Raw genomic sequence first — 22,797 nt, forward strand, 5'->3', positions numbered from 1 at the left:
AATAGTAATATCTTTGATATCTAGTTCTTCACTCATATTCAGAAATTTCCAAGTTTTCTAAAAAAATAGTCTTTAAGAATGATACCTTTCTTTCCCCTCTATCCCCTGCCAAAAAGAGATACAGGGACACTTATATTCCAAGATCCTTGGTAATAGTGAAGAGCCTGAGGTTCTGTGATATGATTCAGCTTCTTCAGGTCAGGTGGTAAGAGTGGGACTTGACTCTACATCTCTCTTTCTGAGTTTTGTGTTTTATGCCCTATGCATGGCTGTCTGGGAATGTTTACCCTGAGTAGGATGAAACATTTAACCTCAGCCTAAATCTATAGCCCACAGATGTAGGGGCTACAACTGGGAGAGGAAACAGGAAGATAAGTGCTATCCCAGAAAGCACACCTTGCACAGAGTGGTTTTTCTCTAAAAGATGGAACTGATTGCTAGGGTGAGTCAAACCATCTCCAGCCCTGGGCCAGTGTTGTTTCTTCTTTGGTTTTGTGTTTATTCTTAAGAACCTTTTTCTGTGGTAGGGGCAGTTGCAAGACCCCCTAAAATGAGGACACCTCGCAATAGGGAGCTCTGCAGGATTATGGAAGAAAGAGCATGGCCTTTGGGATCTTGGCTCTGCTGCTCACTCACTGTGTGTTTAGTTAGGCCTGGGAATTGACCTCTCTGACAGAGCTTCTGCCTGTGGAAAAGGGAATTACAGTGCTTACCTTGCAAGGTTGTTATGAAGATTATGTGAACGTAGGTGGAAGTGTCCCTAACATGGTGTTGGGCACACAGTAGACTTTTATAAAGGGGAGCGTAATGCCATTTCTCTTTGCCACGGAGTGGGATGGAGCCCCTCTATCCCCTCTCCAGGCGGAGGAAGACCTTGTACCTCCATTTTCTCTCTCCTCTGCTATTGTAGAAGAGATCTGGTGGCAAGATATCCAGTGTTTACAAGACTTGGGAGAGAAGAAGGGAAGGACAGTACTCAGCCCTTGTCCTGTGTCCTGTCACTCCTTCACCTGGTCTGGTGTGACACCACTTTATAGAGAGGGTGCTGAGCACAGAGAGGGGTGTGCCTCATCTTCTTTTCTACATGCTAAGGGTTATTTCTCATTTTAAATCAAGAAACCCAGTTCATTGATGCAAGAGGTTAGCAGAGATTGTTCTGTCTCTTTGGATATGCACAGGGACAGAATTCTACTTACAGTTGGGGCAGGAGCTCAGGGGTGATGGAAATGCTCTGTGCCAGCAAATATGCTGAGAACACAAAGGAAATGTTTGCATCCTTTTATAGTGACTAGAGTAAACATTTATTTCACCTTGGAGGACACAGGGCCCACGGAGCTGGACCAAGTGAGACAGATGTGCTGTGAGCCACACAAAGGAAGGCATCAGAACCTGTTGGGCTAGAGAGGGCTTAATAAATTGTGTCCCTCACAAGGGACAGTGTTTTCTATTCCTTGGGTGGGCTACATATGCTATGCTCTTGAGAAGATTGGAAACAGCTGTCCTGATTTGTTGCAGTTGAGTCCTATCTGGTCCATGGGCCAGCGGTTGGCGCCTCTGGCTATTTCATCCTTTTTCTCAAAGCTCAAGGTGACTTGGCCCTCTCCACACAGATGCCTTGGTTGGCAAACTCATTAATCAACAGAGTCAAATATCAACAGTACAACAATTGCAATTTCTTTTGAGAGCCAAATTTTTAAAACTTAAACTTCTTCTAATGCCACTTCTTCAAAATAGACTCGCCTAGGCCGTGGTATTTTGTGGAAGTCATACTCAAGGGGCCAAAGAGCCGCATGTGGCTCGCGAGCTACAGTTTGCTGACCACGGATCTAGGGGAACCACATGCTCAACATCCTCCATGAGGTTTTGGCAATTGGGGCTTTCATAGCCTTCTGCTGTGTCCTCTGCCTAAACAGCCTCTTCCCTCAACTTTCTGCCTCTTCTTTTCTTCAATTGCTAAATTCCCTCTTGTGTGCTTGTTTAGCAGAAACATCTGATTGTACTTTGATATACTGCAGTGTATTGATATTGCGGGTTTTTGTGTCTTCACACCAGATTGTGAGCTCCTGGAGGGCAGGGACTGGGTTATATTCATTCTGAAGTCTGGGACCCAGCCCAAGGGTAGCATACAGATGTATAGAGTAGAAGGGAGCCAAACTATTATTTCAATGTCTGGGTAGCTGCTTTGCAAGTACTATCTGAGGCATTCTATTAAATTAATAGTGGGGAGGGAGCGCCTCTAAGGTGAACATGTTTGCCAGTGATGCTAGCCTGCTCTGCCCTCTGTGCTGTCCCTGTGGTCACCTGCTCAGGCATACATGGTGGGCCCTACAGGGGAATGGGTTCCTGCTGCTCTTTCTGAAATGTGACTTGCCATGCCTTCTTCAGTCCCCTTTGTCTCCGTCCAGAAAAATGTCTAATTGTATCTTGAACTCATTTACATTGCTCGCTTCAATGGCCTCGCTTGGCAGCTGAGGCCATATGCTAATTCCACCCTTTTCATGAAGGAATTCTGCTGATTTTACTTACTTTTTATGGTAGATTTACCCCATCCTGTCTTTTTTTTTTTCCTTCTGTTTCCCCAGAAACAGTTTCCTAAGTTCACTCTCTTAGGCTCTGCAACTCTGGCCTTGCCTTTCTAGCACCGTTAGCTGACATTAGTCAAGAATACCCCAACTTGCTTTCTCTCCTTCAAAGGAGACCCATTTCTAGAAGACCTGTTTGTATCTGAGGCTACGGCAAAAACCACTGACCAGTTCTTCGATTTTGGTCAAGTGCTTTAACCTCTCTGTGCCTCTGCAAATTGGGGCTATTGATGTTAGTACCTATATTCTAGGTAAATGAAGTAATACATACAAAGCACCATTTCATGTTAACTATGAAGATAATGTTCATTTCTGCTGGAAAGTGCTTATACCAAGGACTCAGTGAGAACAGATAACTTCTGCTCTAGAGAAAATTCCAGCCTGGTGTCTCTGAGGTTTTCCTGTTTCATTTTTCCAGGAAAATAACTGTCTTAGCTTATTATTGGACTTTCTAGCTACGAGAAATATTTTGAGATTCAACATGGGGATCTGTGCTTGTAACCGTAGGGAAAAAAAAATCCCACCAGAAAGAAGATAACATTGTCGGTCACTGTTTGGAGCTTTTATGTGCATTAACTCCCTTATAGTCCTATGAATTAGGTTTTTGTTTTTGTTTTTGTTTTTTTGTCACCCTGGTTTTACACAGTATCGCTACACTGTTGTTGCTGTACTAGGTGAGGGTCTCAGTTCAGTTCAGTATGTTGGAGTGTAAAGAGCTGGCATTCTTCTGGAAGAGGCTGAGGCCGGGGAGAAGGAGAGCTCACTGTCCTTTTCCTGTGGGGTGAACTCATCTTAGAAACTACCTTCTCCACCCCCATCAAGACCAAAATATGGGTCATAGGGGCAGCTGACTAATAGGTCCTTCCATGCTTTTCTGATTCAAGCAGGTACTGGCCAAAGAAGCTGGATGTTTATTCTGTTCTTCCAACTTTCCTTTCTAGAGAAAACTCCCTCCAGAGACCTCACACTGGCTGGTTTTGGCCCCCGGACATGTTTTGTTTGGGTCATACAGTTTAAACATGTTTTTGAATTGGTTGTCAACATTTAAAAATTGGCAAATTTCACATAATAACCCAGATTTTTGGCTTCTCTTGAGAAATTGGAAGATCTGGCAACTTCAGTCCCACATTCCTGTCTGGCCATGTGGGCTGGAGCTGAGGAGAGACTGTTCCCTACAGATTGGCACAGGAGTTTCTGTTCCCTCTAGTTTCACTTTTTGTCTTGCATCTTGCCCACCTCATGCAGTTCAGGTGCACCAGGGCCCTGCAGGCTCTTATGTTTGGGTATACTCCTCCTCACTGTCCCATTTTAGGACAGGCCTTCGTCCAGCACTAGAATTAGTGAGAACTGGAACTCAGGCCCAAGTATAATGATCACTTCCACTATTAAGCACCTGCTGTGTGCTAGACCCTGGGTCATGAGATTTGCATGCATGGCCCATGAGTCCCATACTATTCTTTGAATAACATATGATCCCCATCTTGTAGATGGACACACTCTGGCTCAAGTGTATAGAGCACTGGGACCAGGTCTCACTAGGCATGCAAGTAGGCGAAGCAGAAGTAGGATCTGGTGTGCTCCCTCAAAACCCTGTGTCTCTCCCTTCCCACACATTTGGCCCTCATTCTCATAGTGATCTGCACATCGACAGGTGTTTCTCCTCACACCTCCCCCTAGGAAGGGAAGATGCATGTGCTCTGAAACCCAGGGGCCAACCTGCTGTTTGATATGAAAACACTCATAATGAAATTCCCATTAGAGTTTCCTTTTGGGATTACAGGAGACTTGTCTGCAAGAGAAATCTTCTTTGGTGCCACTTCAAGAGAAGGTGTCATATCAGGCAGACCCAGCTTTGGCTCCTGGTTCTATCATGTTCTAGCTGTGGGAACTGTACAGTCTTGAAATGCACTGTCCCCTCTCTTATCTTCCCTCTCTCCCTCTTTCCTCCTCCCTTTCTTGCCACTCCTCTTCTTCTCCTTCTTCCCCTTTCTACCCCCACTCCTTTTTTTCTATCCCCTCTTCCTTGCCCTCCTCCCTCTCACTTAGTGAGCCCTTCATACTCTTCTGATCCTCACATTTCTCTTATGTAGATGGGCTGTTGTGTATCACAGTCGCCAGCAAAATTTAGACCCTTGTTAATTTGTAGCAACTGTTACGAAGGATGCAACTTTTTTGTTCATTTTCACAATGGAAATCACATTGACAGGGCCCTAGATTTACAGAGCTTTAATGAAAAATATTGACTTAAAACACATGTGTCAAACACAAGGCCCGCGGGCCAAATCCAGCCCGCCAGGCCTTGCAATGTGGCCCCCACCGCGCTGTCATCACTGCACTCCGCTGTCAGTTTATGACATTGTCAGTTTATGACTGTTCAGTAAATCATTCGGCCCGCGATTTAGGCTGGATTTTAGATTTTGGCCCCTTCTCTGATTGAGTTCGACACCCCTAACTTAAAAGGTAGCATTTCCCCCAAGGACCTTGATAAAAGCATTGGGAAGACCTGGGATTACACTGAACTGCACAGATCTTTGTAAGGCCTGGCCCTCCTATTTCTATGGATCAGGCATAGTTTTTGTTCCAAGCACCATGTTAGGTGCACCACAGGACTTCCTAAAAGGGTAGTAGTGGTTTTGACTAATTCCCATCTCCATTTTATAGATGAAGAAATGTGTCCATAGACTTTAGGAGTTTCATGAAAGACTCAACAGCTGGCAAGTGGAGCCGAGATTCAGACTCCAGTTGACCCTCTCCAAAGTTTATGCTCTTTACCCTCTGCTGTGGGGCCTGATTGTGACCTCTGCCCCAGAATGTGAGTGGACCCAGAGCATCAGTGGCCACTTAACAAAGATTCAGGAATTCCCTGCCCTCCCCAAGTCCTGTTGTTTCTGGTTGATCAGCAAGCCCTCGTGTTTATTGAAGACTGTAGGAAGAGCTCCCTGGTTTCATTCTGAGATTCTGAGCTGTCCTTCTGTGTCCACCCCTGGCTGAGAGAACTGTAAGGGACTGGGTGGCCCACGGACAGGGTCTCTTTCCTAGTGTGTTTGTGACTCTCAGACATCCCTGTGAAGTGTACTTAGGCCGCTCTAGGATGGATTTTCTTCATAATTTGCATTCCCATGTCTACCTCTTACTGCTTTGTCCAGAAGTTCTTGCATCCATATTTGGTGATTTGTCTCTGTTTCCCTCCCCCACCCCTGAGGTGTCTGCCAAAATCCTGTACAATTTGTATCATCTCCCAAGCTGTTACAGAATATGAGGGCCCAGGATAATTTAGTTATTTTGGGGGGAAAAAAATTCTTAGCAAAAGTAAAAAAGGAGGAGGAAGTTTTTATACTCACTGCATGAAATAGACAATATTTCCTGAAACAGGAGATACGAACCTCAAAGAATTTAAAATAAAACATTCATTTATTATTTTTTTAAAGAAGGTAAATGAGAAAAAAAAAAGTAGAATAGTCAGTCTTTTTATCCTAAGTACAGATGAAATTGATTAAACCTTAAATACTGGCCTCCACACACCCGGTTTATTAATTGAAGAATTTCCTCTTACCCAGAATGGGAAGTTCACATTAAAATCGAGCTTGCCCCTGAGTGGCAGTGACACTTGAGAACTGAACATTTTCCACAATCCTATTTTCTCTTCGGTGCTAGAGGAAATCCTAAAATGGCTAAAAGGGGGGAGGGGGATTGAGGGGAGAGAACAGAAACCGTGCATTTTAAGGAAGCCTTCTTTCATTTCCTTGTAAAGCATGAAATCAAATTACAGCTCATGGCCCACACTTATTTTATTTCTACATTTCAAATTCCATTTTCTGCTCTTTTTCACTGTTCCTGAACAGGAGTTTTACTGTTGTGCAAAGTCAGCTAAAAAGATTACTCCAGATGGACTATCATACAGTAGCTTAAAGAAGCAAAAGACGAACTGGCTGGTGAGGTTGGCAGCCCATAGCCCATGGTGCCGCCTCTGCCTCTACCTGGACAGGAGACAGTAGTGGCCACCATCCCTTGACCTGAGGAGGTAGGGACACCTCTGCTCTTCCTCTGATGCCTGAGCCTGCCTCTGCTCCTTTCCTGAGGAGGGCGCTGGGAGTGGTGTTCACTTCGGTGTCTCCTAAGGGTGGGCCACATGCCTCTGATGAGGGATGGTGTGAGGCAGTGCCTGGTGTGATTAATACTCCTGCTTGACAAGATTGCAAGGTCATGCCTCTTCCAATTCTCATCCAATCTCTCCCATTTTGTTGAAGAGAAAGACTTGATTTAGTGCAAGTGTAGTATCTTTTACAGCCTCTTGCCCTTCTTTAAGAGAGAGAAAGAGAGGGCAGGCCTCAGGCTCAGAGCTTCAGCAGGCAGATCTAGTTAGCATTTTGTAAGATTGTACCACATTGTTTTGTCTTTTTGTTTTATCTTTCTAATTAACTTATGTCAAGTTTAATGCATTTATTTTGGTGTAAAGTTTTTTTTTTTTTAATATAAGTATACTTGGGTTCAAAAAATGACTTAATTTAAACATATGTAAGTAAATGCTAGTCATGGCTTTGCTACGCCTAGATTTAGGAATTGCTCTCTAGCAAGCCTGACCGTGGCTTGTTATGCTGTGAGGACAAGTCTGTAGTTTCTCCATTGATCTGTGGAAGGATGAAACATCAGTAACAGAATGTCTTAATGACCTTTACACAGACATTATTAGGTGTCTACCTTCATCTCTTTTCTGCTTCCACCGTTGGATTGTCATAACTTGCAGGATCAAATCCACCCTCTTAACAGAGTTTCCTAACAGGAGATGCATACCAAGAATGGTGCCTTAAGTGGTTTTATGGCATTAACGGATGTTAACCATGGTAAGAAAATTATTCCCTCTTCGGGATTCTTTAAATTCATGGATTATGTTAAGGTTGTCTCTGGTGCCTCTAGTTCCCGTGTCTGGCTAGAACTTAGTACCGGTAGCAGTTTTATTTTTCTTGTACTTTTAAAAAATTCTTTTACTCATGGTAAATAATACTGATTTCCATTGATACTAAGCTTTACTTTAAAAATAAATAGTTATTGAGTCAGTAATATGTGTACATGATTCAAAACTTAAGGGGCACAGAAGTGTGGACAATAAATGTATCTTCCTTACATCCCATCCCTGCTTACCTAGTTTACTGCCCCAGAGTCAAACTGCTATGACCAGTTCTTCTAAAAATTTCAAGGACAGAGATTTCAGGCATATATTGTACTTTAACATGAAAATCTGTAGACATGCCAGTATACTGCTCACACACTTTTGGCAGGAGTGCCTATTCAGGGGATATAGAGCCACTGTGTGCTTTTTAGCAGCTGTGTAATATTCTGTTATGTGGATAAACCGAAGTGTAGGTAACTGCTTCTCTCCTGACAGGCATTCAGGTTGGCCCCATGTGATTGCTGTTGCAGACACAGTACAGTGGTGTCCTTGAATGTGCCTCATTTGCATGTGGGATGTGGTTGGTTACAGATATGTGCATTTGCACATTTGGTGACTATTCCCAAAAATGGCCTTTGAAGAGGTTTTGTCTCTCTCCCCACACCCTAGCGGCAGGGGTTACCAAATGTTTTGAGGGATGAGATAGACTCTGGAGCTGTACAACTTGACTTTGAAATTTAGCCCCTTATCTCAGTCCTTTGACCTCATTTTCTCATTTCTACATGGGGGTCGTTCACAGGGCTGTCTGGAGGGCTTTGTGAGTCGGTGTGTGTAACCGGCAGTGCCTGGCAGCACAAGGACTAACTGCTCCTCGGCTCCTTTTATTATGGTCACAATAATTTTGTCAACCCTCAAGGTAAAATCTAGAATCTCACTGTAGTTTCAGTATGCATTTTTTTCATATATATATTTATATTTATATATTTATATTTATATTTATATTTATATTTATATTTATATTTATATTTATATTTATATTTATATTTACATTATTGATATTTCACAGAGAGGAGGAAGGGAGAGAGATAGAGAGCTAGAAACGTCGATGAGAGAGAAACATCGACCAGCTGCCTCTTGCACACCCCCTACCGGGGATGTGCCCGCAACCAATGTACATGCCTTTGACCAGAATCGAACCTGGGACCTTTCAGTCCGCAGACCGATGCTCTATCACTGAGCCAAACCGGCTTTGGCATCAGTATGCATTTTTATTGTTATTGGTGAGGTAGGGCATCCTATTATATGTCTGAACTATGAGTATTTCTTTTCTTTGGACCTGCTTCCTGTCTGACTTTCCTTCAGCAACCCTGGCCTCCTTGCTGATTGTCTGACACCCTGACATCCATAGGGTCTTTGTACCCACCCCTCTGTCTGCCTGGAATGTTCTTCTTCTGGTTAACTGTTAGCCCCTTCTTCTGTGAGGCCTGGCTCAGATGTCTCTCCTTCTCAGTGAAGCCTGTCCTGATAGTCCGATTTAAAATGTCAGCCTGCCTGCCCCCCATACGTTCCTGAGCCTTCTTCTCCTGCTCTGTTTTATCCCCAGGACACTTATCATCTTCTCCCTTCCGTGAGATTCATGAATTGGGTGTGTTGTGTGCTTTAGGCCATACCTCAGGACCAGTGAGCCCTGCTTGTTAAGGGTAGGGATTGTTGCTGGTTCTCATCACTAGGGTTTTGACAACGAGGAGCTCAGTGAATGTGTTGAGTGTTACCTGTCTATTGATATTGTTTATATTTTTCAATGGATTGTTGCTCTTTATATTACCAATTTGAAACGTTTTAAATATTTATAGAAGTAGTCTTTTCCAGTATTGTGTGTTTTAAGCTTCTTTCCCCAGTCATCTTTGGCCTTCATAATTTTTTTTCTATGCAGAAACATTGATTTATATGCTAAATTTGTTGATCTTCCTTTTTATAAAATGTTTCTGGGTTTTGTGTCTTACTAGGTAATTTTACTTTTAAGATTATAAAAAGTTCTGTCTTGTTTTCTTTCAACACTTTTCCAGTTTTATATATTTTAATGTTTAAAACTTTGATCCATTTGGAATTTATTTTGACGCAATGTGTAAGATAGAGACCCACTTTTAGTTTTATCGAGACAGCTACTCACTGTCCCTCTGTCACTGTTGTATGCTTTTACCAACGTACAAATGTGGACATTGAGGCTCAAAGAAGGAAGGTTACTACCCAAGGCTTCCCAGCAGCAAACCTCATTCTGCACCGCCGCCGGCTCTCAGCTCTGCAATGCTCTGCCCCGAGTCTCCAGCATCCATTGTGCCTTTGCTTTTCTTCTTCTGGCAGGGGTCCCCGCACCTCTGTCTGTCAGCTGTCCTGTCCGAGGCTGTTTATTTTTTCTTGGTTCCTTACATCTTTTTGTTTCCTCTATTTCTGCACTACTAACACTGCTCCAATTGTTCTCCTGGGTTTCTTTCTTTTAAAAAAATTTCAATTTATTAGGGTGCCATTGGTTAATAAGACTATATATGTTTCAAGTGTAAAGTGCTCATCACTCAAAGTTTAGTCTTCTTCGGTCGCCATATATTTGACTCCTTTACCCTCTTCAGTCTCTCCTTATCCTTTCCCCCTGGTAACGACCATACTGTTGACTATGTTAATGAGTTTTTGGGGTTTTTTGTTTTGTTTATTTGTTACTTTCAGTTTTCTATCCCGCATATGAGTGAAATCATTTGGTTCTTGTCCTTTTTTTAATTTTTTATTTTATTGATTTTTTCAGAGAGGAAGGTGGAGAGATAGAGAATTAGAAACATTGATGAGAGAGAGACATCCATCAGCTGCCTCCTGCACACCCCTCACTGGGGATGTGCCCGCAACCAAGGTACATGCCCTTGATTGGAATCGAACCTGGGACCTTTCAGTCTGAAGGCCGATGCTCTATCCACTGAGCCAAACTGGTTTCAGTGGTTCTTGGCCTTTTTTGTGAGACTTATTTCTCATAGCATGATACTCTCAAGATCTATCCATGTGTCACAAATGGCAGAATTCAGTATTTTTTTTATGACTGAGTAGTATTCCACTGTATTTATATACTATATCTTTTGTATTCAATCATCCATTGAAGGACATTTGGGTTGTTTCCATGCCTTGGCTACCATGAACAATGCTGCAACAAACATAGGGGTACATACACCTTTACGAATAAATGTTTTTACATTTTTTGGGTATATACCCAGAAGAGGCATTGCTGAGTCATATGGTAGTTCTAGTCTTTATTTATTTATTTGTTTGTTTGTTTGTTTTTATTTTTAAAATATATTTTATTGATTTTTTTTACAGAGAGGAAGAGAGAGGGATAGAGAGTTAGAAACATTGATGAGAGAGAATCATCCATCAGCTGCCTCTTGCACTCCCCCTACTGGGGATGTGCCCACAACCAAGGTACATGCCTTTGACTGGAATCGAACCTGGGACCTTTCAGTCCGCAGGCCGATACTCTATCCACTGAGCCAAACCGGTTTCGGCTAGTCTTTATTTTTTGAGGAACCTCCATACTGTTTTCTATAGTGGCTGTACCAATATACATTTTTCCACATCCTCTCCAACACTTGTTACTTCTGGTCTTACTGATAATAGCCATTCTAGCGGATTGTATCTCACTGTGGTTTTATTTGCATTTCCCTTATAGCTAGTGAAGTTGAAGACCTTTTCATATATCTGTTAGCCATTTGTGTGTTTTCTTGGGAAAAGTGTCTGCTCTGGCCATTTTTAAATTGTTTGTTGTTGAGTTGTACTATATAAGTTCTTTGTGTATTTTGGCTATTATCCCTTTGTTGGAGGTATTATTTGCAAATATCTTATACCATTCAGTTGGTTGCTTTTTTGTTTTGTTGATGTTTTTTTGTTTTTGTTTTTGTTTTGCTGTGGAGACACTTTTTAATTTGGTATAGTTCCATTAATTTATTTTTGCCTTTGCTTTTATTGCCTTTTGGGTCAAATTAATAAAATCCTCTCTGAGACCATGGTCATAAGTTTAGTACCTATGTTTTCTTCTATGTATTTAATTGTTTTAGGATTTATATTTAGATTCATTTTGAGTTACTTTTTGTGTATGGTATCACAAATAGCTGTTTACTGTCATTCTTTTGCATGTGACTTTCCAGTTTTCCTTCTGGGTTTCTTTAGGTGGTGATAAATGTACATTCTGCTTCTTCTTGAAGGACAGTACCTCTGGTTTTGGATGTGTTTTAGAGGACACTGGCAGTTTGCCTTAGCACCTTTTCGGCTCGTCTTCCTCTTCTCATCTTCAGGGCTTTTCCATCTGCTCTTCAGGATGCGGTAGGGTTCCTAGGAGACTCAGGTTGGAGGACTCTGGCAATAGAAAAAGCAGATTTAAAAAAAATATATATATATATTTTATTGATTTTTTACAGAGAGGAAGGGAGAAGGATAGAGAGTTAGAAACTTCGATGTTTCTCTCACATTGATCAGCTGCCTCTTGCACACCCCACACTGGGAATGTGCCTGCAACCAAGGTACATGCCCTTGACTAGAATCGAACCTGGGACCTTTCAGTCCACAGGCCGAAGCTCTATCCACTGAGCCAAACTGGTTTCTGCAAAAGCAGGCGTTTTGAAATCAGACATCCGAGATTCTAGCTCCGCCTCTGCTATTCACTCTTGTGTGACCAGACCTCAGATCACCCTCCATTAAAATGGGAGAGTCTCATCTGTATGGGGTTATGGTGAGGGTCAGAGCTAAGGCACATCAAGCGGAAGTCAGAAGCTGATATGCCATCAAGAGCCAGGCTGGCAGTACAAAAGCCAAAATAGCAAGCAATAGAAAGTTGTGTGGATCAGAGTAAAATTGGGAATATATTACTATTCTCAAGGGGCAGCTGCTTCACAGCCATTTTAGAGGCAGACCCAGTACTGTCATTATCTGCTGTCTCCTAAAGATTTTTTGTGTGTTCTCTCTTGAATTGTAAGGGTTGGTAATATGTTCATATTCTCAGAGGCACTGTGCAGGCTAAAGAATGCTCTTTTCCAGTTTTGCAACCTATGAGTGAAGTCTCGAGCCCAGGGCTTGGCACTAGGCCAGCTCCCAATCTAGATGGCTGTTGCTTGGAATGTGACAACATCTTTTGGGTTTCTTGTTCATTAAGCAGCACACTGGTTCCACTTGTTGCTAGGTCAGCTCCATTCCTGCTTGTTACCTGTGGTATTTGGAATGCTGAAATATGCTCTTCTTTTGGTCCATTTGTGGTGTGGCATGGTTCTCCTACTCAGGTGTCTCCTGGCCGGTCTGGTGGAATTTAGCAGGAGTTTGTAGAGGAGCATACCTTTGCAGGCCAGGTTAAAACAATAAGGATTTCCTACCTTTTGGTGGAGTGTTCTAGGCTATTGGCTGCCACTCACCAAAGATCCCTGCGAGGGGCTCATGGATACCACTGGATTTGGGGGAGGGATTGTTAATATTTGTTTCACGTTGTTAATATTCCTCCTCCTCCTCCTCCTCCTCCTCCTCCTCCTCCTCCTCCTCCTCCTCCTCCTCCTCCTCCTTCTCCCCCATTAAAGGGGGGGGGGGCGCTTTGTGCATATGTGAATCATAGGGAAGGAGATGGCCACTTGTGGGGGCTCTTACTAAGTTGTGCATTATGATAAAATACTAATTCTGTTTTTATTTTTGAAATGTTTAAAATATATAATTACAGAATTGGAAATTTCAAAACTACTGAGAAACTTGAACCCTGTTATAATTACTCTGCAAATCTTTAAAGCAGTGATTTTCAATCACTGTGCCACGGCACCCTGGTGTGCTGTAAGAATTTTAAAACCCCTGACCAGCCCGGCGGGCTTGGCTCAGTGGTTGAGCATCGACCTATGAACTAGGAAGGAGGTCGGGGTTTTATTTTTGGTCAGGGCACATGCTCAGGTTGTGGGCTTGATCCCCAGTGGGGAGCGTGCAGGAGGCAACCAGGCAATGATTTTCTCTCATCATTAATGTTTCTGTCTCTTTTTTCTCTCCCTTCCTTTTTGAAATCAATAAAAATATTTTAAAAATAAAATAAAATAAAAATGAAGTTTCCTGACTATTAGTTAGGCACTGACGTCTTTTCTCTTATGTTGTCAACTTAAAAAATGACAACAGCCAACATAACCATAGCTAACCAGTGTTAATGAATCAAAATTATACCTATTTTTTGTTGTTGTTGGATTGGCAAAATCTTTATTTGTTGGTATGCCACAGAATATTAGTAATTAGTTTATTTGTGCCATGAGATGAAAAAGGTTGAAAATCACTGCTTTAAAGAATTCTACAGTAAGTAGAACCAGATGAAAAGCTCTGATAGATTGAGAAATATAGAGGGTCATTTGTATACTGCAAGTTTTTGACTTGTGTTTCCCACCCACTCTCTCTGGTCTCAGTATGATTTCCTTCCCTGGGTTCGTGGGAATTGGGAAGGACACTGTTTGATTCATTCTGTGGCAATACTAGGGATTTTGAAAAAGACAAGATGGGCCAGTTATGTCACTTCCTGTCGTCTGATCAAAAGTTTGATGAAGAAATGGAGTAACAAAAAGCTGCTTCCAGGCAGCCGGGCGGTTGCCTGATGGTGACCCCAGTTTCCAGTGGTGCCCTGGCTCTCAGTAGGTCCAGTCAAGTCACTGTGACCTTTGGTCTCCTTAGAAATCCCTGATGTTGGCTGCGCTGCACAGTCTGCTTGAGAGTCTGGCCTTTGGAGCAGAGCTGAGTGCTCCCTGCAACAAAGGCGGCTTGTGGATGTTAGAGCGAGGCCACAGAGAAAATCCCCGTGGGCCTCGGAGGGCTTGGATCCGGACTGCACTTATCTTTCTGGGTTTGTCAGTTCACTTTTATTTCCCATCCCATGGCCCCAACAGGCATCAGATGGGAGGTGGACTAAATACTTATACAGCGTCCTTCCCCTCTGGCTACTGGGCCAAGAGAAGGGACTCCTATAATAGATCGTTTTATAGACCAATAGGAAATTGAATTTCAGAGGAAAGAAACCAATTCCTGGTAAGAAAGTGGAGGAGGTAGGGGGAACTGGTGTTTGCTTAGGCAGTCCAACAAAGATTGATTAAGCTGTGCCTGAGCTGGGTCTTGTGCTGGGTTGCTGTGAATACAAACTGAAATCCAGGCCTTGGTCTGTGAGCTCTCAGTGTGGGGTGGGAAGGAAGGGTCAGGGCAAGTAAGGTTTGGGCAGAGAGGGACAGGAACAAAAGCACGACAGGGAAGGAGTGGGAACCAGCATGGGTTGTGCCTCAGTTCTCAGTGTAAAGTGCAGGCTGGGTGAAGAGGCTAGACTGCTGTGAAGTTTTTGTTGACAAGTGCACAGAGGCTGAGAACTCAATGCACATCCTTACTGCTTATCAGCAGGCTTTGTCCCATCCTGCTGCCTCAAAACCTGGCCACATAGCACTGTACTGGTGACAGGCTGGTGAACATGTGGAGAGACCTGAGGTGGGTGGGGCTCAGGCTAATGTGTGTGTGTGGGGCACCCCGGAGCTGAGTGAGGAGCATAGAGAAAGGCTCTATGAAGTGCAGTGAGATCCTTGGCACCGGGAGAGTGTTCAGCACTGTGAGGTAAAAGAGGGGCTGGCAAAGTCACACCACAGAGATTGGTTTTAATCATAGGACAGTGGGGGCTCTTAGCAGGAGAATAACACAGTCAGGTCACTGTCTTACTTGATATTTATGTATTTAACATTATAATTTTATTTCTTTATGAATGGATAATATACACTCCTGTTTAAAATGAAAAAGGTACAGAAGACTCTACAGTCAGGATTTTTCTTCCTGCTCTTGTCCCCTGTCTGTCACTTAGCTCTTTTCCCAACAGACAATCAAAAGTTATTTGCTTCTTTTATATTCTTCCAGAGATATTTTATGCATAAAGAAGCAGATACTAATATACAACACACACACACACACACACACTTCCTCCTTTTAACACAAGTTACGTTGTTCTTCTCCTTTTCTCACTTTACCCTGGAGATCATTCTATAGTGCTATAGATTATTTTTAATGGCTATATGCAGGGATCTTCAAACTACGGCCCGCAGGCCACATGCGGCCCGCAGAGGAGTCTGATCCTGCCCGCCAGGTTTTTTGGGCAGTGAGCGCAGCCGAGGTGTTACAGTAGGAATTAGTAGTTCATATAGTCCGGCCCTCCAGCTCTCTGAGGGACCGTGATCTGGCCCCCACTTTAAAAAGTTTGAGGACCCCCTGCTATAGTATTCTTTCACTATAGCATGATTTTTACCCCGTCCTCTACTGATGGATATTCTAGGGTTTTCAACTGGAATAAGCTTGCTATAAGGACATTTTACATGTATGTGAGCTTGGTTTTGTCAAAGATTATGTATGTTTGATAGCTGTTTCCAACTTGATCTTCATAGAGGTTGTACTAATTTTACCCCTTCCCACCCTTCCAACAGTGTATGAATCAGTTATGTATCTTTAGAAAATTCTTTTTGGGAGCCTGCTTGGAGGATGGATTTCAGAGGGACAAGTTGAGGCGAAGGGACCCATTAGGTGACATGGGCCTGACATGGGTCATGGGAACTGGAGCTGGAACAGAGCGAGTTGGTGATTCAGTAGAAATGAGACAATCTTTCAGATGAAGTTTTATAGGCCTCAGTTGTTTTTGTGTTTTTGTTGTTAATTCTGACCCAATATTTTTTTCCATTGATTTTTAAAGAGAGTGGAAGGGAGGGGAAGAGACAGTGAGAGAGAAATATCGATGTGAGAGACACATTGATTGGTTGCCTCTCTGCACGTGTCCAACCAGGGTTGGGGATTGAACCTACAACCAAGGTGTGTACCCTTGACTGGAATCAAACCCTCAACCCTTCAGTCTGCAGGCTGATGCTCTATCCATTGACCCAAACCAGCTAGGGCTGGACTCAATGGCTTAAAAAGATGAGTCTGCTGTACATAATTTGTCCTGCTCATGAGATGATAGAATCACTGTCCCAGCATTGTTCAGCTCAACTGTGGCTGTGTATTTAGGGCATACTCACAATCTGACATGCATACACACACACATACATATGCATGCACACACATATATGCACATACTAGTATATGAACATATACATATGATGTTTTGTTGATATAGTTGAATGCTCCTGCTCTGCCCGCCCCCCCCCCCCCCACTCACTCCTCAAAGATCAGGAAGCCCCAGCCAGCACAGAAAGGACAGAAGAAGTGAGTAGATACAGTTCAGTTAAGCATGAGGTGATCATGAGGAAACCACAAGTACTATGAGGAAAAGGCCCAGGAGCCATAGAGGAGATGCCCTTTACCCACCCAAACTCCTCCTTCACTTTAAAAAAAAAAAAATGAATTTCTCTTGTTTAAACCACCAAGTCTGTGGTTTTTGTTGTTTTTTAATATATTTTTTATTGATTTCAGAGAGGAAGAGAGAGGGCTAGAAACATCAATGATCATAAAGAATCATTGATTGGCTGCCTTCTGCACACCCCACTGGGGATCCAGCCCACAACCCGGGCATGTGCCCCTGACCGGAATCGAACCCAGGACCCTTCATTCCACAGGCCGGTGCTCTACCCACTGAGCCAAACCAGCTAGGGCTCTTCTTCACTTTTTTAGTCCTCCTCTCCTATCTCTTTGCAGGGGCAAATCTTTAGGCATTTGTCAAGCACTAAGCTTTTCCCTGCTTATATTTTCCTATGTAGGATGGAATGAAATGATAGGATTGGTGCAATAGAAAGTCATGGGTTTTAGAGTCACTTAGTCCTGCTCAGGCTAGCTGTGTGGCAAGCTTTCTTTTATAGGCCTCAGTTTTCTGATCTCTAAATGGGGTAACACACCTGCCCTTCATGTTAGTTATGAGGATTCAGTGAAATCTTGTAGGTAAAAGCATGTCACCTGTGGCCCGGTGCTAGGAGGTATGTGATAATTGTTCATTTCCCACTCCGCCCACTTTTAATACTTTAATTGGGCCGGTTTTGCCTGACCTAACGCATTGGGCAGCTTTCTGAGCTCACCTCTCCCCTTTTCATTTCTAACCTTGTCTTTTCTCCTTCCAGGGGCCCAGATCATTGATCTGATGATGCTGGTCATCGATGTGACCAAGGGGATGCAGACCCAGTCAGCAGAATGCCTTGTGATTGGACAGATTGCCTGCCAGAAGCTGATTGTGGTGTTGAACAAGACGGACCTCTTGGCTGAAGGAAAGAAACAGGCAACCATAGATAAAATGACCAAGAAAATGCAGAAGACCCTGGAGAACACCAAGTAGGTTTGCCAATGAGAGGAAGGTTCACATACACAAGCAGGCTTTAGGGCACACACGGATTGGGAGGCAGCTGTCAACACTGGATCCTAGTAAGTAGGATATCACCTGGCCCTTGCTTGCATGAAGGGTAAAGGCTAAGATGCTATTGGAAGAGACTCAACAGTACAGAGGCATAAAGAAGCAAGAAGTTGATTTTACAGGTATTTTCCTAACATGAGCACTGTGTGGTTTTGCTCTGCATGATGTTTAGAGAAACCCAGGTTGCCTCCATCTTGCTGGCCCTCCACTATAGGGTGTGCCCTTGTTCATGTGGTCAGAGTGGGCACAGGCAGTTCTGTGTTCATGTTTGCAGTAAGGTCTAGTGTGTAGGACCTGGACCTAGAAGGGGTAGGTAAAATTCTTTTGGTGAGGACTCCATCCTTCCTGCTCGTTTAATTGGGACTGTATTCCCTCACTGTCTGTTTAGCTGCAACTGGAGATAGGATTTGAAAAGGAGATATGAGTTCTAGTGGATGACTAGATGTTTCGGTTACAGAGGTTTATAAAATCGGATGGTTATACAGATGAATGGACTGATGGACATTGTTGTGCTGGGGGTACTGTGAAAGGTCAGGTGACAAAAGGACCTTTATTGTATTTTGTGCTAAGGAATTTACAGTTTTATCTTATGGAAAGTCAGGAGTTAAAGAATTTTGTGCAGGGGACTGACTGAAAGAGGTTTCCCTCCCATGTAGAGAGATGGCTGGCTCTAGGTGGAAGGATGGCGTGGCAAGAAGGATCTGGAGGCAACAGAGAGAGGTGGGGGGAGGTTATAGTGGTTTTTCTAGGGAGAGAAGTTTGGCTCAGAATCAAGGTAGTGGAGGGAGGGAAGGGTGAACTAGGGAGATCTAGCAGATCTTGTCAGGCTATTGGCTCTGATTACAATCAGCACATTCTGATAGGAGAGGTCCACGGGGGAAGAAAGGTGACAGTGCTACTAGGCAGGGTGGGAGTGGGGATGTGTGGAGACTATGAGACAGAAGCCACCTGGTTGCTCAGGTGGCCAAGGAAATGACTAATTCCAATGTGGTCTCGAAAATGAGAAAACATCCTTCTTGAGCACACAGTGATGGCAATCTCATTGTTTTATCAATTCCTCTCTTTTCTGGGCCAGCACTTTTTGATCAATACTAAATAGTGGTCACCAGGAGACACTGTGCTTCCTCTGTGCTATGCAGCCTGAGACAATGTCCTGCTACTTCCACCTCTCCTTCTCCTGCCTGTGGAGGGCAATCAAGTAAAGTGTTTTTGTTTCCCCATCATAAAGATTGATATGCCTTCCCATTTATGACTTTTTTTTTTTTCAGATCCAACACCTGCAGTTCTCCCTCAGAATTCTCAAGTTGATTAAATTAAAGCTCCAGGCCTGTGAATGGGCCAAATATGTCATAAAAGATTTCCTAGCGCTGCCTTTTGTTAGCAAAATTCATCAATCTGATAAAATCGACACATTTAGATAAGTGTTGCATAAAAATTCAGACTTTGTTATTCCCAACGGAAGTGGATATGAGACTGTAAGAAGGAAGATAAAAAATTATATCTTCTTTTTTAGTGAGTTATTTGATTCCCTACCGTTTTATTTACTTGTCAGAAAGGGGGGAACAGGTCCTTTGGACTTCTGCATAAAAACCTAGCGCAATGTCAGTATCACTTGCTATATAAACAAGACCTTCTGCGATGGGCTTAGAGTACTTTTAAGGGTGAATTAATTTTGATTATTTCAATTAATTAAATTAAAGAAAATTCTTACTTGCAAGTTTAAATTTTACTCTATTTTAGTTTATTGGTTGAATGTCAAATTGTGGACTTTATCACTCATCCAGAGGAAATTTTCCATCTGAGGGGCTTTGAAACCTGTCCTCTCCTCATTCAGCACCCAAAGGGCTGAGAGAGAAACTCAGATAAAGGAAAGGATTGATATCCTGATGCGTTGTAGTTAGTGAGCTCAGTGGGCCTGTGGCCAGGTCAAGGTGAATCCCTTCCTAAGAAAACATTAGTTTTTACCTCTGCAACAGTGAATTTCTTCAAATCATTTTAAGTGGTGATTTTCTTTTCTTATGGTCCCTTGTTGAGTAAATCCTTTGCAAATGCTGGTCCAAATGTAAAGAAATTTTCTATCAGGAAGGGAAAAATTTGAGCTGGAGAACTATGTACTATATGTATTAAATCCTGAAGTGTTAAAACATGAAAATATTTTTCTTCCTATCCAAAGAATAATTGAAAGAAATTTGGAAAATAGAGAAAAGTGATTAAAGACCACCCAAAGATTTCTTATCTCAAAAAAGCCGCTGCTGATGTTTTGGTTTATTTCATTCCTAGCTTTTCACTATACATAGTATTGACCCCCACTTTTTAAATTTTAGTAAAATATACATAACTTAATATTTCTTATTTTAACTGTTTGTAAATGTACAATTCAGTGGCATCAAATACATTCACAAAGCTGCGTACTTATCAAACTCTCTATACCGAAAACTTTTTCATGATTCCCAACATAAACAATAGCTTCCCTTCTCTCGCCCCTCTCCAATCCTCTGATAGCCTTATTCTGCTTTCTGTCTATATGAATTTGCTTATTCTAGGTACCTTATGTAAATGGAACCATACAATACTTGGCCTTCTGTGTTTGGCTTATTTCACTTACTATGATGCTTTCAAGATCCATTTATGTTGTTGCATGTGTCAGAATTTCATTTCTTTTAATAGCTGAATACTATTCTATTGTGTTCATATACCATATTTTATTTATTCATTCATGTATTGATGGACTCTTGGGTTGTTTCCTTTTGGTTATTGTTATTTGGTTATTTGGTTATAATGCTGCTATAAACACTGGTATACAAATATCTATTTGAATACCTGCTATCAATTCCTTTGATCGCCCCTAACCTCTCTGCCTGCCTTCCTGATAGCCCCTAATTTCTCTCCCCTGCGGCCCGATCACTCCTAACTATTCTCCCCTGCCAGCCTGATCTCCCCTAACTGCCTCTGCCTTGGCCCCCACCACTGTGGCTTTGTCTGGAAGAACATCCAGAAAACGTCTGGTCTAATTAGCATATTACCCTTTTATTAGTATAGATAATATTGTAATGACTATGTACGGTGCCATGCGAGTCCTGGAAGTATGGGGGGTGGGGGGGGAGGTGGCGGGGAGAACACTTTATAAACACTGCAATGAACATAGGAGTGCATATATTCTTTTGAATTAGTATTTTGAGTTTCTTCAGATAGATAGTGGAATCACTGGGTCATACGGCAGAGTTCCATTTAAAATAGTTTTTTTTTCTACTTGGAATTTATTGTGTAAATACCACATTTAAATGTTAACTGATACAATTAACTATTTAATCCATGGATAGAGTTCTTATTCCACATGTGGGGTTTGTCATTATTTTTTAAATTAATTAATTTATTTCCTTATCCCCCCATTGCCTGCCTCACCACCCTACTCAAGCCCTCACCCCCTTAGTGTCAAGATCCTCCTTACTGTTTTCTGTAGGGGCTGAACCAGTCTGCATTACCACCAACAATGCATGAGGGTTCGCTTTTCTCCACATTCTCTCCAACACTGTTGTTTGCTGATTTATTGATGATAGCCATTCTGATAGGTGTGAGGTGATATCTCATTGTGGTTTTAATGTGCATTTCTCTGATAATTAGAGGTTGAGCATCTTTTCATATTTCTATTTTCTATCTTTATGTCCTTTTTGGAAAAGTGTCTATTCAGGTCCTCTGCTCATTTTCAAAATTGAATTTATTTGATTACGTTGGTTAATGAAATTATATAGGTTTAAGGTGTACAATTCTATAATACACCATCTGTATATTGCATTGTGTGTTCCCCACCTCAAGTCATGTATCTTTCTGTCACCATTTTCTCTGCCCATTTTTAAAATTGGATTGTTTGGGATTATTTTGGTATTTAGTTGTCTGAGTTTTTTATGAATTTTGGAGACTAACCCTTGTCAGGTATCATTGGTGAATATCTTCTGCCATTCAATAGGTTGTCTTTACATTTTGCTGATGGTTTCCTTTTCTGTTCAAAAACTTTTTAGTTTGATGTAGTCCCATTTGTCTTTCTTTTTTTGGGGATAGAGCCCACACCCCAGGCTTGTGCCCTTGACCAGAATCGTGCCTGGGACCCTTCAATCTGCAGGCTGATGTTCTATCCACTGAGCCAAATCTATATTAATTCTATCTATGAGCATGGTATATGCTTTCATTTATTTGTATCTTCTTCAATTTCTTGGAACAACTTTGTTTTGTTTTTCAGACTCTTATTTGTTTACTTCTGCTCTTCTTTACTTTTCTTCTATTCATTTTGGGCTTTGTTTGCTATTCTTTGTCTTGACACCTCTCCCCCCCCCCCCCCCCCCCCCCGCATATGCCTTCACCTAGTCCCTCCCACCCCCCATGGTTATGTTTGTATGCATGCGTACAAGTCCTTCAGTTCATCTCTTACAGCCCAACTCCCTTGCCTTCCCGCTATAGTTTGACAGTCTGTTCAATGGTTCTTTATAACTATTTCCCCCCCATTTCTTTTCTTTGAAAAATCTTGCACTGCAGACTAGAAATAAACATATAATAACAAAAAACGTTTGAGTCCCAATTTCAGTGTCCAACAGTTCTGAGACCCAGTTTCAATGTCAAATAGTTCCTTATGTGTACATGTCAGCAGTGATATCTGGATGATGGACAGATGGTGGCCATGCAGGTCCAACCCTCTCTGGTTTGGTCCTGGGCAACCTGAAGCAACACACAGCTGCTGACTGCTAGCGTGGCTAGGCGTCGTTAGTGTCTTCCATCTCTGGGCCGTTTCTCTTGTCTTTTTGGTTGGAATTTGTTTACATTTTCATTTGTCTCAAATTATCTTTTGATTTCTTCCTTGTTGTCATTGTTAACCCATTTATTGTAAATAACTTTATTTAGCCTCCATGTGTTTGTGTATTTTTTACTATACTTGTAATTGATTTCTGGTTTTATAC

At 42.3% G+C, this 22,797-nt stretch overlaps 1 protein-coding gene across 3 annotated transcripts in view; it reads left to right on the plus strand.

Annotated features, from left to right (window-relative positions):
- EEFSEC (eukaryotic elongation factor, selenocysteine-tRNA specific) overlaps positions 1 to 22,797 on the plus strand; it is a 207,920-nt gene that overhangs the window by 67,627 nt on the left and 117,496 nt on the right. For all 3 annotated transcript variants that reach the window (XM_084886932.1, XM_084886933.1, XM_084886934.1), the window contains exon 2: positions 17,565 to 17,772. In XM_084886932.1, coding sequence (XP_084743058.1) covers positions 17,565 to 17,772 — 208 coding nt within the window. The remainder of the gene's footprint in view (positions 1 to 17,564; positions 17,773 to 22,797) is intronic.

Source organism: Pipistrellus hanaki (genome assembly GCF_964339955.1).
Source record: "Pipistrellus hanaki genome assembly, chromosome: 6".
NCBI lineage: Eukaryota > Metazoa > Chordata > Mammalia > Chiroptera > Vespertilionidae > Pipistrellus > Pipistrellus hanaki.